This window comes from Heterocephalus glaber, unplaced genomic scaffold (genome assembly GCF_053883595.1).
Source record: "Heterocephalus glaber isolate CG9 unplaced genomic scaffold, H.glaber_assembly_v1.0 deba00000331, whole genome shotgun sequence".
Taxonomy (NCBI): Eukaryota; Metazoa; Chordata; class Mammalia; order Rodentia; family Bathyergidae; genus Heterocephalus; species Heterocephalus glaber.
Window position 1 is genome coordinate 58,750,754 of NW_028258142.1, and position 18,209 is coordinate 58,768,962.

General features: G+C 42.2%; 1 protein-coding gene and 1 long non-coding RNA gene across 2 annotated transcripts in view; one reads left to right on the top strand and one right to left on the bottom strand.

The window, feature by feature from the left end:
* Positions 1-18,209, top strand: part of Clul1 (clusterin like 1) — a 27,591-nt gene continuing 9,382 nt past the window's right edge. Inside the window, exons 1-6 of the mRNA XM_087194220.1 lie at positions 1-92; positions 969-1,087; positions 2,435-2,583; positions 8,929-9,096; positions 11,597-12,029; positions 15,991-16,128. Coding sequence (XP_087050346.1) covers positions 982-1,087; positions 2,435-2,583; positions 8,929-9,096; positions 11,597-12,029; positions 15,991-16,128 — 994 coding nt within the window. The 5' untranslated portion in view covers positions 1-92; positions 969-981. The remainder of the gene's footprint in view (positions 93-968; positions 1,088-2,434; positions 2,584-8,928; positions 9,097-11,596; positions 12,030-15,990; positions 16,129-18,209) is intronic.
* Positions 11,833-18,209, bottom strand: part of LOC147830160 (uncharacterized) — a 24,694-nt gene continuing 18,317 nt past the window's right edge. Inside the window, exons 3-5 of the long non-coding RNA XR_015444443.1 lie at positions 17,487-17,562; positions 15,555-15,633; positions 11,833-12,013 (exon numbers count right to left, since the gene is read on the bottom strand). This is a non-coding gene — a long non-coding RNA (uncharacterized LOC147830160). The remainder of the gene's footprint in view (positions 12,014-15,554; positions 15,634-17,486; positions 17,563-18,209) is intronic.

The window sequence follows — 18,209 nt, forward strand, 5'->3', positions numbered from 1 at the left end:
GTCCCTGACACGGATAAAAATTAAATCAGAGAAAAGTAGAGGTTCTTCTAGAAGCTGGTGGCAACTTCTCTGGGGAGGGACTGCAGTTAGCGGTAAATATACTATCTCAAAATTTCACTTGAACGGGGTATTCATAGAAAGAAAAAAATTCAAAAGAGATGTAAAATGTTATAATTATGTAACTATTAGTATGGATCTTTTTTATTATTAGTAGTAGTATGGATCTTATTTTATAGTTGTATTTAAAAGACATTTTCTATGTTCATTATATAGGAGAGGTTTTCATTGGTTTTTTAAAAACTAGCAAATACACACAAAGCAGATAAATATCCCCCTTTTGGGAGAGAAGTTAAGATAACATGGTTTATTTTAACAGATTTAACTTTGTCAAATGTACAGTTCTTTTAACTTTTAGTAAAGTTTTAAATATTTGTGTTAGGAATATTTATAAGGTATATCAAATTAGTAAAAGGAAAAAGAAAAATTTAGCTGTTAACTATTCATACAGCATGTAGATTTTTATCAGTATGACAAAATACATGAAGCAAAAATGTGTGAGGCTCATTTTGCTCTCAAAAAATGAACTTGTTTGAGAAATCCGAATTTTGGAGGAAGAAAACTGACATAATCTCATTAATTCTGTCTCTAAAAATGTTTACTGTTGACAAGAAAATCAAATGAAGTTTGGAGTCTATGGGGCTATGATCCCTACTTGATTTTCAAGTACTTCAGGTGATAACCTTATTTAATTGTCATAAAGGTTGCAAATTAAATAGAGACTCGAGGTTTTCTTGGTTTTTTTATTTATATAATAAGCTTCCTTCTGTCCCTTATATTAGCATAAGATGTCTAAAGTCATAAGAAAAACAGACAGAAAATGCTTTGGAGCACCATGTGTTTTTAACTAATGCCGGGAGAAATGAGCTTTAATGGAAGACATTTGATGCAGGTTTATTTTTCCTTTGCAGTAACAGTGAGAACATGGAGCTGCCACTTTTGATGTTTATTGTGTATCTGCTATGGTTGAAAGATTGTCACTGTGCACCTACTTGGAAGGACAAAAGTGCCATGGGTGGAAACCTGAAGGGTACGTTTGGTCTCTTATCTGTGCCATGTCCTGTCTGTATGTCTGCCTTTGCGCTGGCATTTACAGTGACCTTCAGCTGAGACATAATAACTACATGCACTGTTTCATGGTAAAAAGTCCTCTAGGTCTTGAGACCAAGTCATCATGACACCAAACAGCTGGATAAAAATAGAAAATTCCAGTCAAGACTGCGATTCAGTGTTCACATGTACAGATGTTTGCTATCACATAGATAAAACCTGCCAACTTTTTGACTGCATTTTTTTGGTATCATCCAGATGTTTGGTGTCATCTCAGCACAGCTTTTAATGAACAGTGAAATAACTTTTCTAGCATTTAAAGAATTTAAACCACCTGAGTAATCTGTGACTGTTCTAAGACTAGTGAATGGGTGGGTTATAATTACATTGAATCTGGTTGTTCTGTGGCCATTAACTTGTGACCTTTCTTTGGCGATGTAGGTTTTGGGTCTTTAACACTTAGAAAAATAACTTACTAAAATAGAGCTGACTTGGAGTCTATCATTAAATTCAGAGGCAAGAATAAGCTCTCGGGAGGCCATGCTGGCTATTGGGGAAAGAGAATAACAATGAATTTCATCTCCAAGGGCTTATTAAAGGTGTGAAAGAGGAGTCGGGCATCACCAGTACAGGCCTGTAATCCCAGCACTTTGGAGACTGAGGCAAGAGAGTCACCATGAGTTCAAGGCCAGCTTGAACTACATAATGAGACCCTGTCCCCAAAACCTAAATAAATAAATAAATAAATAACCACTAGGTTATTAAGGAATCTTGTACTTTATGAGATACTTCCTTGGCTTGATGATTCTTGGAAGGTAAGTGAAGCTGAGAAAGTGAAAATGTTTGCCATGTTTGAAGCCCCCAGCTGGGCATTTCATATAGATGAGTTTGTGAAGAAAACTCAAACATAAACATATCTGAGTTGTCAATGAAAGGGGACAAAAAGGGCAAATGAAAATGGCCTGAGGAAAATGACAAAAATGAGGGTGAATGAGCTCTGGATTGTTCAGGGGCTCACAACTGAGGAACAGAAGGAACTGTCATGTGGCAGCTGGGTCCACGCAGCAGCTGCCAGCTAATTCACTATGATCTGCTTTTAGAGCAGAGGCTATAAAAGAACTAAGCCTAGGGCCGGGGATTTAGCTCAGTGGTTTTGCTGCCCGCTGTGTAAGCGCAAGGAGCAGAGTTCGATCCCCGGGACCAAAAAAAAAAAAAAAAAATTCTTCGACACAAGAACTAAGCCTCCATTTCAAGGACAAGAAAGAATGGGGATCTCACTGTTTTATAATCTGATCAGATCTCAAAAAAAATGCAACGTGTCTTTTAGGTTTTTCTGAGGCTGAAGAGATAGATGGAGATGGAGAGGTGAAGAAGGCTTTGATTGGCATTAAACAGATGAAAATCATGATGGAGAGGAGAGGGGAAGAACATACCAAACTAGTGAAAACCTTGAAGAAGTGCAAAGAAGAAAAGCAGGTACTATAACTGAAAATAATACTTGCTCATGAACATATCTACTGCACTTAACAGTGCAATTGCTAAGTTACATATTTTCCCTAATTACAAATTTTCTGGAGAACATCTCTTGTTGGAGGAAACATCTGAAGGATGTTCATCTGAAGGATGCTTCCAATTTTTTGAAGAACGTACTCCTTATAGAATGGCACTTTGCAGGGCTCCAACACAGGAATTCGGTGGGATTCATCTCTGTTTGAAAAGTGCTACTTTCTCAAAAATGCTTTGTTCTTAGTTCCTCATGAGTGCAGATATTAGGCAAAACAGTTCACGGAGTTTTGGGCTAGATTAGTAGTGTCCAAAGCATTTTCATTTCTCATCCTTATTACGAAAAAATTTGCTAGCATTAATATGTCCACATTGACTTATTTATAAATTAGATACATGAACTGCTACCATCAGTCTCTGAATGCACAATACACATTTAGGATGAGGTTCAGCACTGGCTCCATATTTCAAATAATGGTCAGGCTGGGAATTTAGCTCAGTGATTCTGGCACCTGCCTTGCAAGCACAAGGTCCTGAGTTTGATCCCCATTACCAAAATAATAATAATAATAATGATCTGGATTTTTCAGTACCAGGAATTGAAACCAGGCCCTTTGTACAGAGCTACAACCTCACACCTTTTTAATATTTTTATTTTGAGACAGAATCTCATTGAGTCATTAAGTTGCCCAGGCTAGGCTCGAACTTGCAATTGTCCTACCTACCTCAGGCTCTAAAAGTACTGGGATTACAGACATGTCCTACTACACCTGGCTAGATATTGTGACACTTTTTTTTTTGGTACCGGAGATCGAGCTCGACCTTGCACTTGGCGAGGCAGGTGCGGTGCCACTGAGCCAAATTCCCAGCCTGACACTGTGACACTTTTAGGTTTTTTTTTTTTTGGTACTGGGGATCGAACTCGGGTCCTTGCGCTTGGGCAGCAGGTGGCGAAACCACTGAGCTAAATCCCTGGCCCCACTGTGACACTTTTAACCAACCTGCCAGACCTGATCAGATCATCATAGCTCCATTTTGTCACATGACCAATAAAGAGCTTATAATGAAGACATGTCAGCTGTCATGTACTTTTTGTCCCCTTGAGCTTACATCAGTGATGGCAAACATTTTAGAGATGAGTGCACAAACTGCAACCCAAAACCCACTTATTCACTGCGAAGTGCCAGCACTGCAATTAAACCTGGATTCTGAGGTTTTAGTTTAGGAAAAACAACTCTACATTAACATCTTTTGTCTTAAAAGAAAAACAAAGAACACACGTGCCATGGGTTTGCCGCCACTGGCTTATATTGATATGCTTGAATATTCTGGGGATTTTTTTACCCCAATAATCTTTTAAAGCCTCCTATTTCATGAGGAATAGGTTAGTTGCAACTAAATAATAAAGTTCATCAATCCACTTGACTCAATACAATTAGCTGCAAAGGATGGAGAGGAGCTGGCCAATGCTTCTGGCCAGTGGAAGGTCCCCTGGTGTGCAGGGTCCTCACATACAGTGGCCACATGAATGTCTGACAGGAGCACCTCAGGACAGCACCAATGCACCCTAAGTAGCGCACCGGCCAATCCATTTGACTTACTGCCTGCAGTGCTGGGGATCAAACTTAAGGCCTCAGGCACGCTACGAAAGCTCTCTAACCCTGAGCTACACCCCCAAACCTCAACATTTAAAAAAATTCAGATAGCTTCACTTAACAGTAGTAGTTCAAACTGTATCTTTTTACCAACAAAGAATATACACTATATTCAAATGTCCTGGAAGATATTAAAAATTGTTCACAAGCTACTGTACAAAACTCAATTTCCAAACTATATGTATTGCATACCTCATAGTTTAATGATTTAGCAATATAACATTCAAAACAAATATTTTCTAAAAGATTATTTTCCAACAATACCCTTCATCAAAAAGGAAGTAAAAACTAACAAAAATAATTTGGGAAATACTTAAAATTTTAATATTGAGAGTAAATTACTTTTCGTTTTTAAAGAAATGTTGAATTGTGGTAAAATGCTAATAAAATTTACCATTTTAATCTTATTTATTTCTTCATTTTGGTGCTGAGGATTGAACCCAGGGTCTCATGCATGCTAAGCACATGCTTTACCAATGAGCTACACTGCCACCCCTATCTTAATCATTTTTATGCGTCTGTTTAGTAGTGTTAAATACATTCAGACTGTTATACAACCAATTTCAGAATTCTTTTCATTTTGTAAAAGCTGAAAATTATGCCTATTAAACAATGACCCACTTCCCCTTTCCGTGTCAATTTTTTTTTTTTTAAAGACAGGGTCTCGCTATGTAGTTCGAGTTGGCCTTGAACTCACTATCTAGCTCAGCTTGGCCTTGAACCCACAGGGATCCTCCTGCCTCAGGCTCCTAGTGCTGGGATTACAAGTGGGTGCCACCACACTCTGCTCCCCTGTCAAGTTTTAAAGAATAGCAGTGGAATTTTACTATTTTCTAGCCACACCTGTACCTATCACCTATAAAGCTGAAGAGAGTGAATTCCAGATAGGTGCTTGCATCTCTTTACTCTTGAACATTTGGCCCCTGAGAGCCCACTGAGTGACCCAAGTCTGACAAGGTGACCTGAAAGCTGTATCAGCCTGTTACCAGGCTGGAGGATGTTGCAGCCACACCCACCTCCCAGATTCAACCAGGGTTTCTGGCAAGGAAAGGAGATTTCCTGACCAGCAGCTGCAACCCTCCTCCCTTTTGGCAACAATCAGAAGATTGTAGGAAATCTAAAGTAGCTCCTCACTGGGACAACGTGGAAGCCCCTGAAGCTGGGTTCTTCCCTGGTGGGCTTGTGAGACTGGCCATCTGGGAACAGTGACACCAAATATCACTGACAAACCCTTTACAAAACACAGTATCACATGGAATGCTCCAACATCTGGGCCAACCATACTTTCATTTTCCAGCTAAGAAAGCTGAGGTTGGAGCTGTTAATTGCATGTTACTCCTGCTGTGGAATGAATGAGCCAGGAGAAAGCTAGCAGATGTGGAACCCAGTGGCTTTCTGTTTCTCTCACTTTCCTGAGCCTCTTGACAAGCTCAAGGTGTTGTAGAAACCAACCTCCGAGTTCACCCCTGACTAGGGGGTGAACAAGGATGAAAGACAAAAGACACAAAGATAATTTGGAAGGAGGGGGCCGGGGGCTCTTTGCCTCTAGTGGTCAAAGAGCCCTGAGTGGTTGGCTCACCTCGCTTTTATTCACTTAGATGAACAATTAGATAATAGAAGATTCATCTGCCTCTTGTTATCTACAGCGTGTGCCCAGGTAAACATCCAGAGGTCAGCTGCACTGACTTTCCTGGAACTTGCAGTGTGCTAGCATGCCTGCCTGCACGTTACCACAGGAGGCACAGCTTGGTGCTTCTCTCTTTTGTGCTCGCAGAGAAGGTTAGTTTGGCCTCCATCCTCATTATTTGGTCTCCTACTGGGTGTAGAAAATGAAAAGACTATTCCAGTTAGGGGCCGATGAAGCAAGCAAATGTTTTCAATACTGGCCCTAAAGAATCCCAGAAACTGACATAATTTTTATTTGCTCTTCAAAACTTACTTATAGAAAATTCATTGTATTATACTCAAGTTTGGATATTCAATTAAAAAGTTAATTGGTATAAATATCACATTTTTTTATATACAAATGGAGTACTATGTCATAAAGAAGGATAAACTTGAATCATGTGTAGGAAAATGGATGCACCTTGAAACCATAATGTTAAGTGAAATAAATAAAACACGCAAGCTTAGTATCAGTGGTTCCTCTTCTATGAGAAACCCAAAATATAAATAAAGAACAAAATAAAAGATAGATAATAGAAAGTACAGAGAAGGCTGGGGATTTAGCTCAGTGGTGCCACTGCCTGCCCCGTAAGTGCAAGGTCCAGAGTTCAATCCCTGGTACCAAAAAAATAAATAAATAAAAATTTAAAAGAACAAAGAAAAGATAAAAGACATTTACAGGCAAACAAAAACTAAAGTGCTCCTGTAATCCCAGGACTCAGGAGGTTGAGGCAGGAGGATCGCTGAGAGTTCGAGGGAGCCTAGGGCTACATGGTGAATTCAAGGCCAGTCTGAACTTAGCAAGACCCTGTCTCAAAAAGCCAGAACAAACAAAAACACTAAAGTGTTGGGTTGGGGAGGGTGTGCCTCATAAATAGAGTGCTTGTCCAGTATGCATGAGGCCATGGGCTCAATCCCTAGAACCATAGGAAAAAAATTAAAATGTTTAATAAAAAATCAGAAAAAAGTAAACGCTGTTTAGCCCAGAGTTTCCTTCTAAAATTGCTTTAACCCTAGAATAAAGGTTTAGACAAATCATGAATTGGCAGAGAGGTCGGCACACCCCATTTCCTTGCTCTGACCGCCACCCACCCCTGGGTGGGTCAGCATCATCAGGGTCCCTGCCTCATCCTCTCCCTGTTAATATGTACCAAGAACATCGGAAATTTGCTTTTGCTTAAAGAGGAAACCCTAGGGCAGCTAAGCGTGACTTGTCCCCATGCCAAGTTCCAGTGGCATTCAGATGAGCTGTGAAGCACAGGAACACAGCACAGACCGTGTCCATGGGCAGAATAGTTAGGGAAGCCGAAGAAATGGATGGGACATTCTTAAACCAAAGATCAACCCCATCCATGGCAACACTTCACTTCTAAGCCTTGGGATGTGTGATCTGGTCAGTGGCCTTTGTTATGCTTCTAACTGGTAAGAGGAAGTAAGTCTGAGGCTTACCAATGACTACAACGTGCTCAGTGACTTGCTTCTTTAGTTCACTTAAAGCAAAAGCCATCAGATTTGCTAATGAGACTGAGTCTTAGCTATACCAAGTCATTTATCCAAGGATACATATTTAGTGTAGTTCAGAATTGGGAATAATAGGATCTGGGTTGAAGGAGGCATGAGTAGAATATATATATTTTTTAGAATATTTAAAGTTGCAACTGAATGAGAAAATCCAGGAGGTATTGTTGCTTGCCTGGGTGAAACAATCATTCTTAAGAAAATGTAGGATTCCAACATTGTTCTGCAAAGCCCATGTTAGACAGACAGATAGACACACACACACACACACACACACACATACACACACACACCCCCCCACCATGTGCAGCTGGCAGGCTAAGGCCTGATCTTCCTGCATGAGTCACAGCAACTGCTTATGGCTCAGCACCAGAATTCTGCAATGAGGACCCCTGAAAAATCTGCCCCTGGGCAGAGAACACCTGAAAGACTGTCGGAACCATGGTAGTTCTTTGGGCTTAATAGGCCAGAAAAGGCTGATTTCATTTTCTTTTTCATTGAGAAAGAAAAAGCACAATAAATTGGTTTTAAGTACAGAAACTCTTCTCCCATTTGAACTTTTCATGCAAGGGAGACACCGAGAGCCTGAGGCTATCTTCTTAGGGACAGGGGCATTACACTCCTTACACTGCTCACTCCCCTGAACTCCAGACCAGGAGTGCAGAGTGGCCTTAGAAGACCACATCTGCAGAGAGGCTGGGGGTCCAGGCAGAGGCTTGTGTCATGTACCAGCCTGTGGGGACCTCGAGGGGACTCGAGGGGCAGGGTGAGGCTCTAAGGCACAGGTGCTAAAGCTGCAGGGTGCCACCCGGTCATGTCCAGCCAGCACCACAAGGGGGAGTGCTCAGGATACTGACAGAAGGAAGCTGCTCAGTGGATAGCGCTTCTGCTCTTAGAACGCAACTCAACGGTGAAATATAAGCATTGCACTTTCCTGTAATATTTAAAAACACGCAACAGCTTAAAGGAGCAAAAATGAAAGTGATAAATCAGCGCCAACACAAGCCCTGAGTCTACTGTCCACATCCTTCACAGCCTAGACATGCAAAAGACAAGTTAAAAGGCGAGTTGCAGTGGCTTCTGTAGATAAGGGGATCTCTGGGACTGGTTCTTCCACATCCAGTGTAGTGTCCATCACAAATACTCAATAATACTTGTCAAAATGAACAGATAAATGAGATTTACATAGGCTTCAATACGAATAAATCAGTGGCCTTTTCTTAATTGAAACAGAAAGAGCTAGAGCAGATCTGTCAGCCACTTGGGGGCCTGAAGGAGAAAGATGGAAATAGCTTAGAATGCCCACTTTTTTTTTTTTTGGTACCGGGGATCATTTTTTGGTATTTTTTTTGGTATCGGAACATTGCACTTGTGAGGCAGGCAGTGGCAAATGCCCACATTTTTGAAACAGTGAAATCAACTAAGGTCCAAATGGAATCACAGAATGGAAATAGGACTTGTGTCTCTACTTTTTAATTAGGAGGCCCTGAAACTTATGAATGAAGTTCAAGAACATCTGAAGAAGGAAGAAAGCTTATGCCAGGTGTTTCTGGCAGATTCCTGGGATGAATGCAGGGCTTGCCTGGAAAGTAACTGCATGAGGTTTTATGGCACCTGCCAACCTGCTTGGTCCTCTGTGAAAAATACGGTAAGAAGAAAAGAGTGCTCAAAAGTTCTGAGTTCATAAGGTGTCTATAGCACCTTTACCTTTTCGTTTTTTGTGGTTTTTTTGTACTGGGGATCGAACTCGGGACCTTTTGTTTTCCAGACAGGCAGCGGCACCACTGAGCTAAATCCCTGGCCCACCTTTACCTTTTTATTAATTTATCTTAACAGTCAGAATAGAGATGTCTGATCTGACATTGACCTTTTGCGATTTAGAATCAAACACTAATGCTTCTGTACCTGTATAATTTACACATCAGAACATCTGGTTTTTACCCTCCTTTGAATGACATCATCTGTGTCTTTCTCAGAAGTACCGTGTCCTTCAGCCCTGTTTGTTACTCATGAACATGGTCCCACCAGACTGTAAGCTCTTTGAGGGCAGGGATCATGCCAAACTTGTCTTCATTTGAGCACCGTAGGCATCCAATAAATGTTTGCTGAGTTGCATTCTCAATCATAGTATTACTGTCTCTGATTTCAACGTTTTATCAGTCGTTCTCCCTTGAGGCCGCCTATTTGAACACATTCTCTGCCTTGTGAATCTCTTCCCACGCACATCCTACAGGACTGGCCTTCCCTCATCCCCTGTTGCTGTCTGTGGGCAGAGGGAGTCGCAGAGGGTGGTGACCCGAATAGGATGAGCTCTGCCCCACAAAAGGCTCCCATTGCCCTGGATTTTCCTCCTTCTTCAGGAGCTGAGTATGAAGTGGAGTGGAATTTCACTGTCTATATTTGTGCACTTGCTAGAGAAGGCGCCTGGCTTGGCACTGCCTCCTCAATGACAAAGGAGTCACCCCTAGGATACAGAATGTGCCAAGTTAATTTGTGACCAATGTTAATTGCATCTGCTGTTTGTAGAGCCACTGTCACTCTCTAATATAGAAATGAGGGGAGAACCATGGGCTGGAAGTCAAATTTGGGGCCAGTAATGTAATGCTATGAAAGTTGTTTCTTTTTTTTTTTTTTTTGAGACAGGGTCTATGTAGTTCAAGCTGTCCTCAAACTCATAGTGATCTCTCTGCTTTAGCCACCACACCTGGCTCTGAAAATATCTTAGAGCTTTAAGGTTGTGGGGTTTTTGCTTTTCTAAAGACAGAATCTTACTATGTTGTCCAGGTGGTTCCAAACTCCTGTCCTCACATGATCCTTGGCCTCAGCCTCAGGAGTGCTCAAGACTGTAGGCAGTACCACCCTACCCAGCATTAGAGCCTGCTTTTATGGATGGAGTCGAGTAAACAAAAGCTGGGAGACAGAGAGGCAGACAAGCCCTCCAGATTATTTTCTGAGAAAGTCACAAGTCCTTTAAAAATTCCTGGAGAATTTTTTGAATAGTAGGGGGATGATGCTACAGTGGTAATGTTCAATAATTAGTAACAATCAGCGTGTCCTTATCATTATCCTCTAAGAGCAACTACGGTCTTCCCAGACTTAGGTGTCACATGAGTGAAGAATAGCATAGTGTGAGTGCTGAAAAATCTTTCCCTCTGTATGGTCCCCCAAATTCTACAATTAAAGTTTCATTCCTTTAACTATAACAAGAAGGCCTTTGATCACTGCTAGTATGTATCCATCCCTAAGTAACCTGTTAAGCTGTATCTGGTATCTATAATTCAGTGGAGATGTGTGGATGTTTCCTTCCCACAGAGTGATTTATGAGATGAGAAAGAGGAGCCCATTCAGTAATGGCGAACCTTCTAAAGCTTTCAATGATAAAAACAGCCTGCTGCGGCGTGTGTACTGTAGGTTTGTCACCACTGTATAAACAATTATGACATTTAACTAAAGAGTTTTTTTAAAAAAAGAACTAATCCTTCTTTGCAGTTTTCAGACAATTTCCATGGTGCCCTATAGGCAATGGAGTTCCAACAACCACCAGTACATCTGATAACTGTATCGATAACTTGACCTCTTTAGATCCTCAGTGGCAAATGTGAACCAGCAGGAATTTCAGATCTTGTTTCCAAAGTCAAAGTCAAACCAGGTACAAGAGGTACAAGAGCGTTAATACCATACAGTGTGTCAAAGTTGAGCTGAGTGTAGTACGCATGCCTATAATCCCAGCATGTGGGAGGTTGAAGCAAGAGGATTGCCTTGAGGCCAGGCCAGGTTCCATAGTGAGTTCAAGGCCAGCCTAAACTCTGTAGGGAGACCCTGTCTCAAAAAAACCAAAGAAAAGTTAATCACTTTTTCCTATCTTGCCTGAAATTCTTCTTGATTTGGGATGAAAACTGTAAGCTGACTTTAAAATTTGCAGTAAGAAATGGTGCAGAGTGGGGAGGGGGGTGGCACACATCTCTAATCCCAGCACTTGGGAGGGCAGCCTGGGCTACATAGTGAGTTCAAGACTGGTCTGAACTACATGGCAAGATCCTGTAGAAAGAAAAGAAAGAAAAGAAAGAAAAGAAAAGAAAAGAGAAAAGAAAAGAAATAGTCTAGAAAGAAAATAAATTTTTATTCCATTTCTTTCTCCCACCCCACAGGTGGAACAGTTCTTTAGGAAGATCTATCAGTTTTTATTTCCTCTCCAGGAAAATGGTGGAAGTTATGTCCCTGTCAGCCAGGGGCTCACTGAGGAAGACACACAGGTGTCACACATGGAGCATGTGTTCAGCCAGCTGACTGAGGATGTGACAGCTCTCTTCAACAGGAGCGTCTACATCTTCAGACAGATGCAGCGAGAATTTGACCAGGGTTTTCAGTCATATTTCATGTCTGATGCTGACGTACCAGAGCCTTACTTTTTCCCAGCTTTGTTGGAAGAGCCAGCCAAAAAAGCAGATGTTGGGCAAAGCTGGGCCATTCCCAACGTCTTCCAGCTGCTCCAAAACTTCAGTCTCTCCATTTATGATAGTATCCGTGAAAAAATCACCAAGACACTGTGTGCAACAGAGGATTTACTGAAACAAGACAAAGGTCAGTATTCAAAGGTTACTTTTTCTTAGACGTCTACATTAAGTTCTGCTTAGCTTCAGAACTGGAAATTTCTGAGTCACTGTACAGTCATTCCTTGAAGTGACAATTTATAGATAATCACAGTTTCAGAGCCTCTTAAAGGAAGAGCTTTGAAATCTGCCAAATATCATCCCCCTTCTCATTGCTGAGAACTTCACTGCTGTTCTCTCCTTGTAGAGCAAATTTTCAGCAATGATAGGAAAAAAACGCAAATAGGGGACAACTTGAAAAACACAGTTCCCTTCTTTTTCAAAGTTCAGAGAAATAGATGTGCAGTTCTATTGTGCTTGAACACCACAGTTTCTTTAAAGCCAGCCTGGGGCCCTCCCCTCCTGGCTTCCTGAAGGCCAGTCTCACATGTAACTGGGTCAGTGCCCTCCATGGGCTCCTGTGGGTCACTGCTAGAATCCCTGAGTCCTAAGCACAGAAAACACTCATCTGCAAAACACTACAGAAAGATGGCCTGGAGAAGAACTGCCTGCTGTCAGTACAATCTACCCATAATAGTCCATGTTGGAAAGACAAAGCTGCCTCATGTTTCTAGGCATAGGGTGTCTTTTTAAATTTTTTTTTAGACAGGGTCTTACTATGTATTTCAGGCTGGTCCTGAACTCACTATGGAACACAGGCTAGTGTCAAACTTGTGATCTTCCTGCCTCAGCCTCCCAAGTGCTGGGGTTACAGGTGTGCACCATCACACCTGGCAGAGGGGTTCTGGACACAGCATGTAAGAAATGAGAGTTGGCCAGGCATGGTGCTGTACACCTGTAATCCTAGCCCCCAGAAGGCTGAGACAGGAGGATTTCTGTGAGTTCGAGGCCCACCTAACTACATAGGGACACCCTATCTCAAAAAACAACAACAAACCACGGGTGCGAATTGGAGTGTGCTCTAGGATGTGCCTTTCCTAGTGTCACCTGGCTGGGTCTGGCCCACCCTGCTATAGCAGGCTCACTGATGGCCATCGAAGAGAAGGAATTTTCAGGACGTGCCAGAAGGAGATGAGCAGGGTTTATTAGACAAAGACAGAGAATACAGAGCACATTAAGCAAAAGTATTTATCATAGAGTGAAAACAGAAAGCAGCCTTTTTTGTAAAGTGAAAGCAAACGGCCCCTGGGCAAAAGAACCTGGGAGGAGGCCAAAAAAATGTTGTCCAAAGGGACTCCCAGCTTAGGGCATTTATACTCAACAAAGGACTACACTGCTAAAATTACCAGTATAAGCCCAACAAAGACGCTCTTTAGAGGGGTGTGTACATCTTGTTCCTGGGAAAGAAATTCCACCAATCCAATGAGGCCTCTGCTGAGCCGCCAGGTGTCCTGGCCTTGGTCTCCGGCTCCCTCACTGAATCTTTCTGACTCCCTCTTTTCGTGCCATCTTCCGGCCGCCTGTACCTCCCTTCGCCTGGACCCTGCTCATGGCCTCCACACACACTCAAGCTGCCAGGCTCCTACACCTTACTTTCTGAATTGAGTTGTTTTATGGCTTGGGTAACTTTAGCTGTGGCTGTGTCCTGGAAGCTGCAGTCTTTTTATGAAGTACAACTGTTATAATTTCCTTGTCTCCTTTCTACCTTTTATTTGTTTATCCTACCTCAATGGGACTTAGTTTCTTTCTGAGCACAAGGCCAAGTCAAAGGCTGATCCCTCTGAGATGAAAATAAAACAGGTTCCTCTAGCTGACTCTTTCCCACTTCTCTCAGCTCTGGCTGGCAACATGTGAATCAGACTCTCAAAACTGCCATGATGTCACACAATTGGTTCCCATCTAGGAGGGGCTTACCCCATAGCCTGAGAAAGAGAAGCCAGGAAACAAGTCCTTCCGGTCCCATTGTTCCCTAATGGCCATCCTTACTGGAATTGTTGGGTTCTGTTTCAAGGCTGGGGGACCTTTCTTGGAAATTACATGCTTTGTCTGGTATTCCATTCTAAGGTTTCAAATTCATTCAAGCATCAAGGCAAATGAAACCTATCAATGCTGGGGCAGCATCAAATGATGCCTGATGTTTGCCTGATGTTTGAAGTTGGTATCACTTGTCCTGGAATAATATCAGAACATGTTCATCAGAACACAATGCCATCCCTTGAAGGGTGCCATCCCTTCACATGGTAGCAACCCGAGACATGTGCTGCTTCATTCAAATTTGCACAGGGTTAGGACTGATTCAGGCACATCCAAATCTAAATAATTTCCCCACCACTGCAACTCCCTCCCACCCGACTGAGAATAGGGGTATCAACCCTCTCCCTGAGGTTCTTCATTCACACTTGGCAGATCCATGCCTTTGCCATTCCACACCATCTCTACCACTGTGATAACCCAGATATTCAGGGAATGCTGTAAATCCAAACAGTAAAAATAAGAAAAATGAGGCCAAGGTAGGAAGATCACAAGTTCAACCCCAGCCTGGGCAAACTTGGCAACAACTAACTACATTCTTCTTTCCCTGAGCTAGACAGCACCCAGCAAGTACAGCAGAGAGGTTCTCATCCCACATGACCAAATGTGGCTTACTCATCAGGAGTAGTCAGGCAGGGGCTGAAGGACATTGGTGGATGGTTTCCATCACTTTTCTGGACAGGTGGTAAGGAATAAGGCCACTGTCCCTAGAAAATCTGCAGAAGGAGACATTTTGAACTTTGTCCTTTGCCCTAGGCAGAAGAATGGCAGTTCAGACATCTACTCCTGAACCCCTAAACCTGTGACTCTGTTAGAAGACAAAGGGAAACTAAGGTTGCAGATAAATTATGGTTGCTAATCTGTTGACTCTAAAATAGGGAGATTATTCTGAGTTGTGGGGATGTGTTCAATGTTTTTGTTTCTATTTTTGTTTGTTTGTTTGTTTTGGTACCAGGGATCGAACTTAGGACCTTGTGCTTTCGAGGCAGGCGACGGCACCCCTGAGCTAAATCCCCAGCCCCGGGATGTGTTCAATGTGATCACAGGAGTCCTTAAAAGTGGAGGAAGGAGGCAGAAAAGAATGAGAGATAATATCAGGAGAAGGACGCTGTCCTACTTTGCTGGCTTTGAAGATGGAGGAAAGGGGCCAGGAGCCAAGGACTATAGGTGGCATCTCAAAGCTGGAAACAGTATGAAGATGGATTCTCCACTAGAGCTGCCACACGACCCAGCCCTGCCAATACCATGATGTCAGCTCAGTGAGACCCACTCAGACTCTGGACAGAACCGCAGGATAAGGGCCAGTGGCGCTGTGCCTGCCTTACAAGAGCAAGGTCCTGAGTTCCATCCCGGGTACCAGGAAAAAAAAAAAAAGAACTGCAGGATAAGAATTTGTGTTGGTTTGGCCATTGAATTTGTGGTAATCTGTTATATAGCAGCAATAGGAATCTCATGCATGCTTGCTGTCATTCCCACAGTCACACTCCCTGAGCGAGTACTCTGTGTCTGGCAGCCATCATGGATGGGCCTCATTGGTCAAGATCATGCTAAGAGCCAAAATTAAGCTCGATATGGTGGCACATACCTGTAATCCCAGCACTCAGGATGCTGAGGCAGGAGGATGGCCATGAGTTTGAGGCCGGCCTGGACTACATAATGAGATTCTGTTTCAAAAAAAGGAAGAAAAGAAAGAGCCACAATTAGAAAAATAGCTCATATTGAAATATTTTAATATTTATTTTTTTCTTCTATTAATTTTATATGCATTGCTAATTCTCAAGAATTGGAGATAGTCATTGTTATGACCAGTGCTTTCAAAAAATTTTTTCCTATGCTTAAATAGAGGAGTGCATGTATCTCCAATTCTTGAGTGCAAATTCTTTTTTTTTTTTGGCAGAAGCAGAGATTGAACTCAGGACCTTGTGCTTGCCAGGCAGGCAGGGTGCCACTGAGCTATATCCCCAGCCCTTGAGAGTGCAAATTCTAATGATACTAATGTGTAAATGCTACATTCCCTGCAGACTCCAACCAGGGAGGCCCAATTTCAAAGATATTACCTGAGCAGAACAGAGGCTTGTGTGGGGACCTTGGTCAGAATTTGTCTGGATGCTTCAATTTTAGCAAAAGATGCCAAAAATGCCAGGATTATCTATCTGAAGGTAAGTAGTTAGTATTTTCTCAGGGTTCCCGAGCAAATATTTGTTTAGAGATAAAATAATCTCCCTCTCACAAACCCTGGGGGTCCCTTGCTTTCCTTCCAGTACTTCTTGTACTCTCACTTCCATCTGGGGTGCTCACTGTAGGGTTATAAACTCTAAGTATTTCAGAGTATGTGGTGGTAGTCAGCTTTCTCATTGCTGGGACAAATGACCTGACACCCATAACTTAAAGGAGGAGAGGTTTATTTTGCCTCAGAGTTTCAGAGGTTTCAGACCATGGTCAGCTGGCTCCAAGGCAGGAACATCATGGCAGGAGAGCAGGGTAGAGCAGTGTTTAGTTCATACCAGCCAGGAAGAAGAGCAAGTGAACAGCATCAGACAGGAAGGGGCCAGGGGCTAGATACAGTCCCCAAGGCCATGCCTCCACAACCACCCAGACACACCCAGAAGTGTGCTCCGCTGATCCTCTGGGTGGCCCTCCAGTCAATCAAGTTGACAATCCAGCTTACCCATCATACATGTCAACTCATCCTTTCACTTTCTTTAATTCTTCATTGCTTCCATGAAAAATATTTTATGATTAAAGACTATCAAACACCAATATGAACAAACAAGACAGGAAAACAATGAGCAAATTAGGGCAACTCCTTCCTTCTTATGGCAAATGAAAAAGAAAACCCACCAATAAAAGAAAAATTTCCATTGAATAAATCAATTTTTAGCCAAGTGAGTATTTGTTGGAAAGTAACAAACATTAGCAGTTTCCAGTTGGTGCATTAATAACCTGATTAGTATTTAAATAGGGAAAGTGGCTTCTCTTCACTAGCTCCAGGAAGACTTTTCTCCCCCAGAGCTGGCCAACCATGCCCTTCCCCAGGCACAAAATCTTTCTTCATTTCCTCATCCCTCCCTTTCTTGCTCCTCTCACTGTCCTCTTCCTAATTTAAAATCACTTCTCCCATCACACAGGGCCTGAATGCAAATTTCCTTAAAAAAAAAACAACAAGAAAAGTTTTTGAGTCCTATGTTTTTGTATTTTATCTCACTAAAACCCTAAGGAAGGACATTTAAAAAGTATGGCTAAGGCTTGGACAAGGAGGTTGGAAGATACAGTAAGAACAGCATTAATTATCTTGATAAATTATCCCATCACAGGAGCTTGTAACTTTTGGCCAATTTTGCTATCTAGGACTGAACTGAGTCCTTCAATAAAGGACTCAAGATCACCTTTGAGTTCTAACAAAATTACTCTACAAAGAAAGTTCAGGAGAGAGCAGACTACAACTTGTTAGTTGCAAAATCATAGCTCATACACCCATATTTTCCCCAAGTGCAAAGACCACTGGAGTAATACTTACATCAGCAGGAAGAGCAATGAGCAGACCTGGTGGGAACGGCTTTCTTCTCCTATTTCTTTTCCCAACCCTCTCTCACCTTTTTAGAGAAAAGGGAAAACATAATTGTTCCCACCTTCAACAAGGTAATTTGAAAAATACAACAGTTTTTAATGTGTCTTTAGATGCACAATAATACAAATAAAGGTTACTTTTGCTTTTTAGACTAAAGATGACTTTTTAATACTTCATTACATATTTTCCAAACTTTTTTTGGTACCGGGATCAGACTCTGGACCTTGTGCTTGCCAGGCAAGCATTGTGCCACTGAGCTAAATCTCAGGCCCCCAAACTTTTTTTTAACCTACAACTTACATGTACATATATGTATACTGTGTAATATTAGAAATTATTAGATATCTCTAAAATTTGCTTAACTTTTTTTTCTGGTGCTGGGGATTGAACCCATGGGGCACTCCACCACTAAACTACCTCTCAACCCCTTTTTATTAAAACAGGGTCTCAGGAAGTTGTCCAGGCTGGCCTGGAACTCACGCTCCTCTTGCCTCTGCCTTCCAAACAGTTGGGATTACAGGTGTGTGCCACTGCACCTGGCTGACTTTCATTTAATCATCCTGCTTGGGCTGCCAATGTAGCTCAGTGGCAGAGCACTTGCCTACTGTTACAGCCTCGAAACCTCAATGTGCTCAATGGTGGGGCTTTTTGGAGGTGGCTCAATCTAGGGTG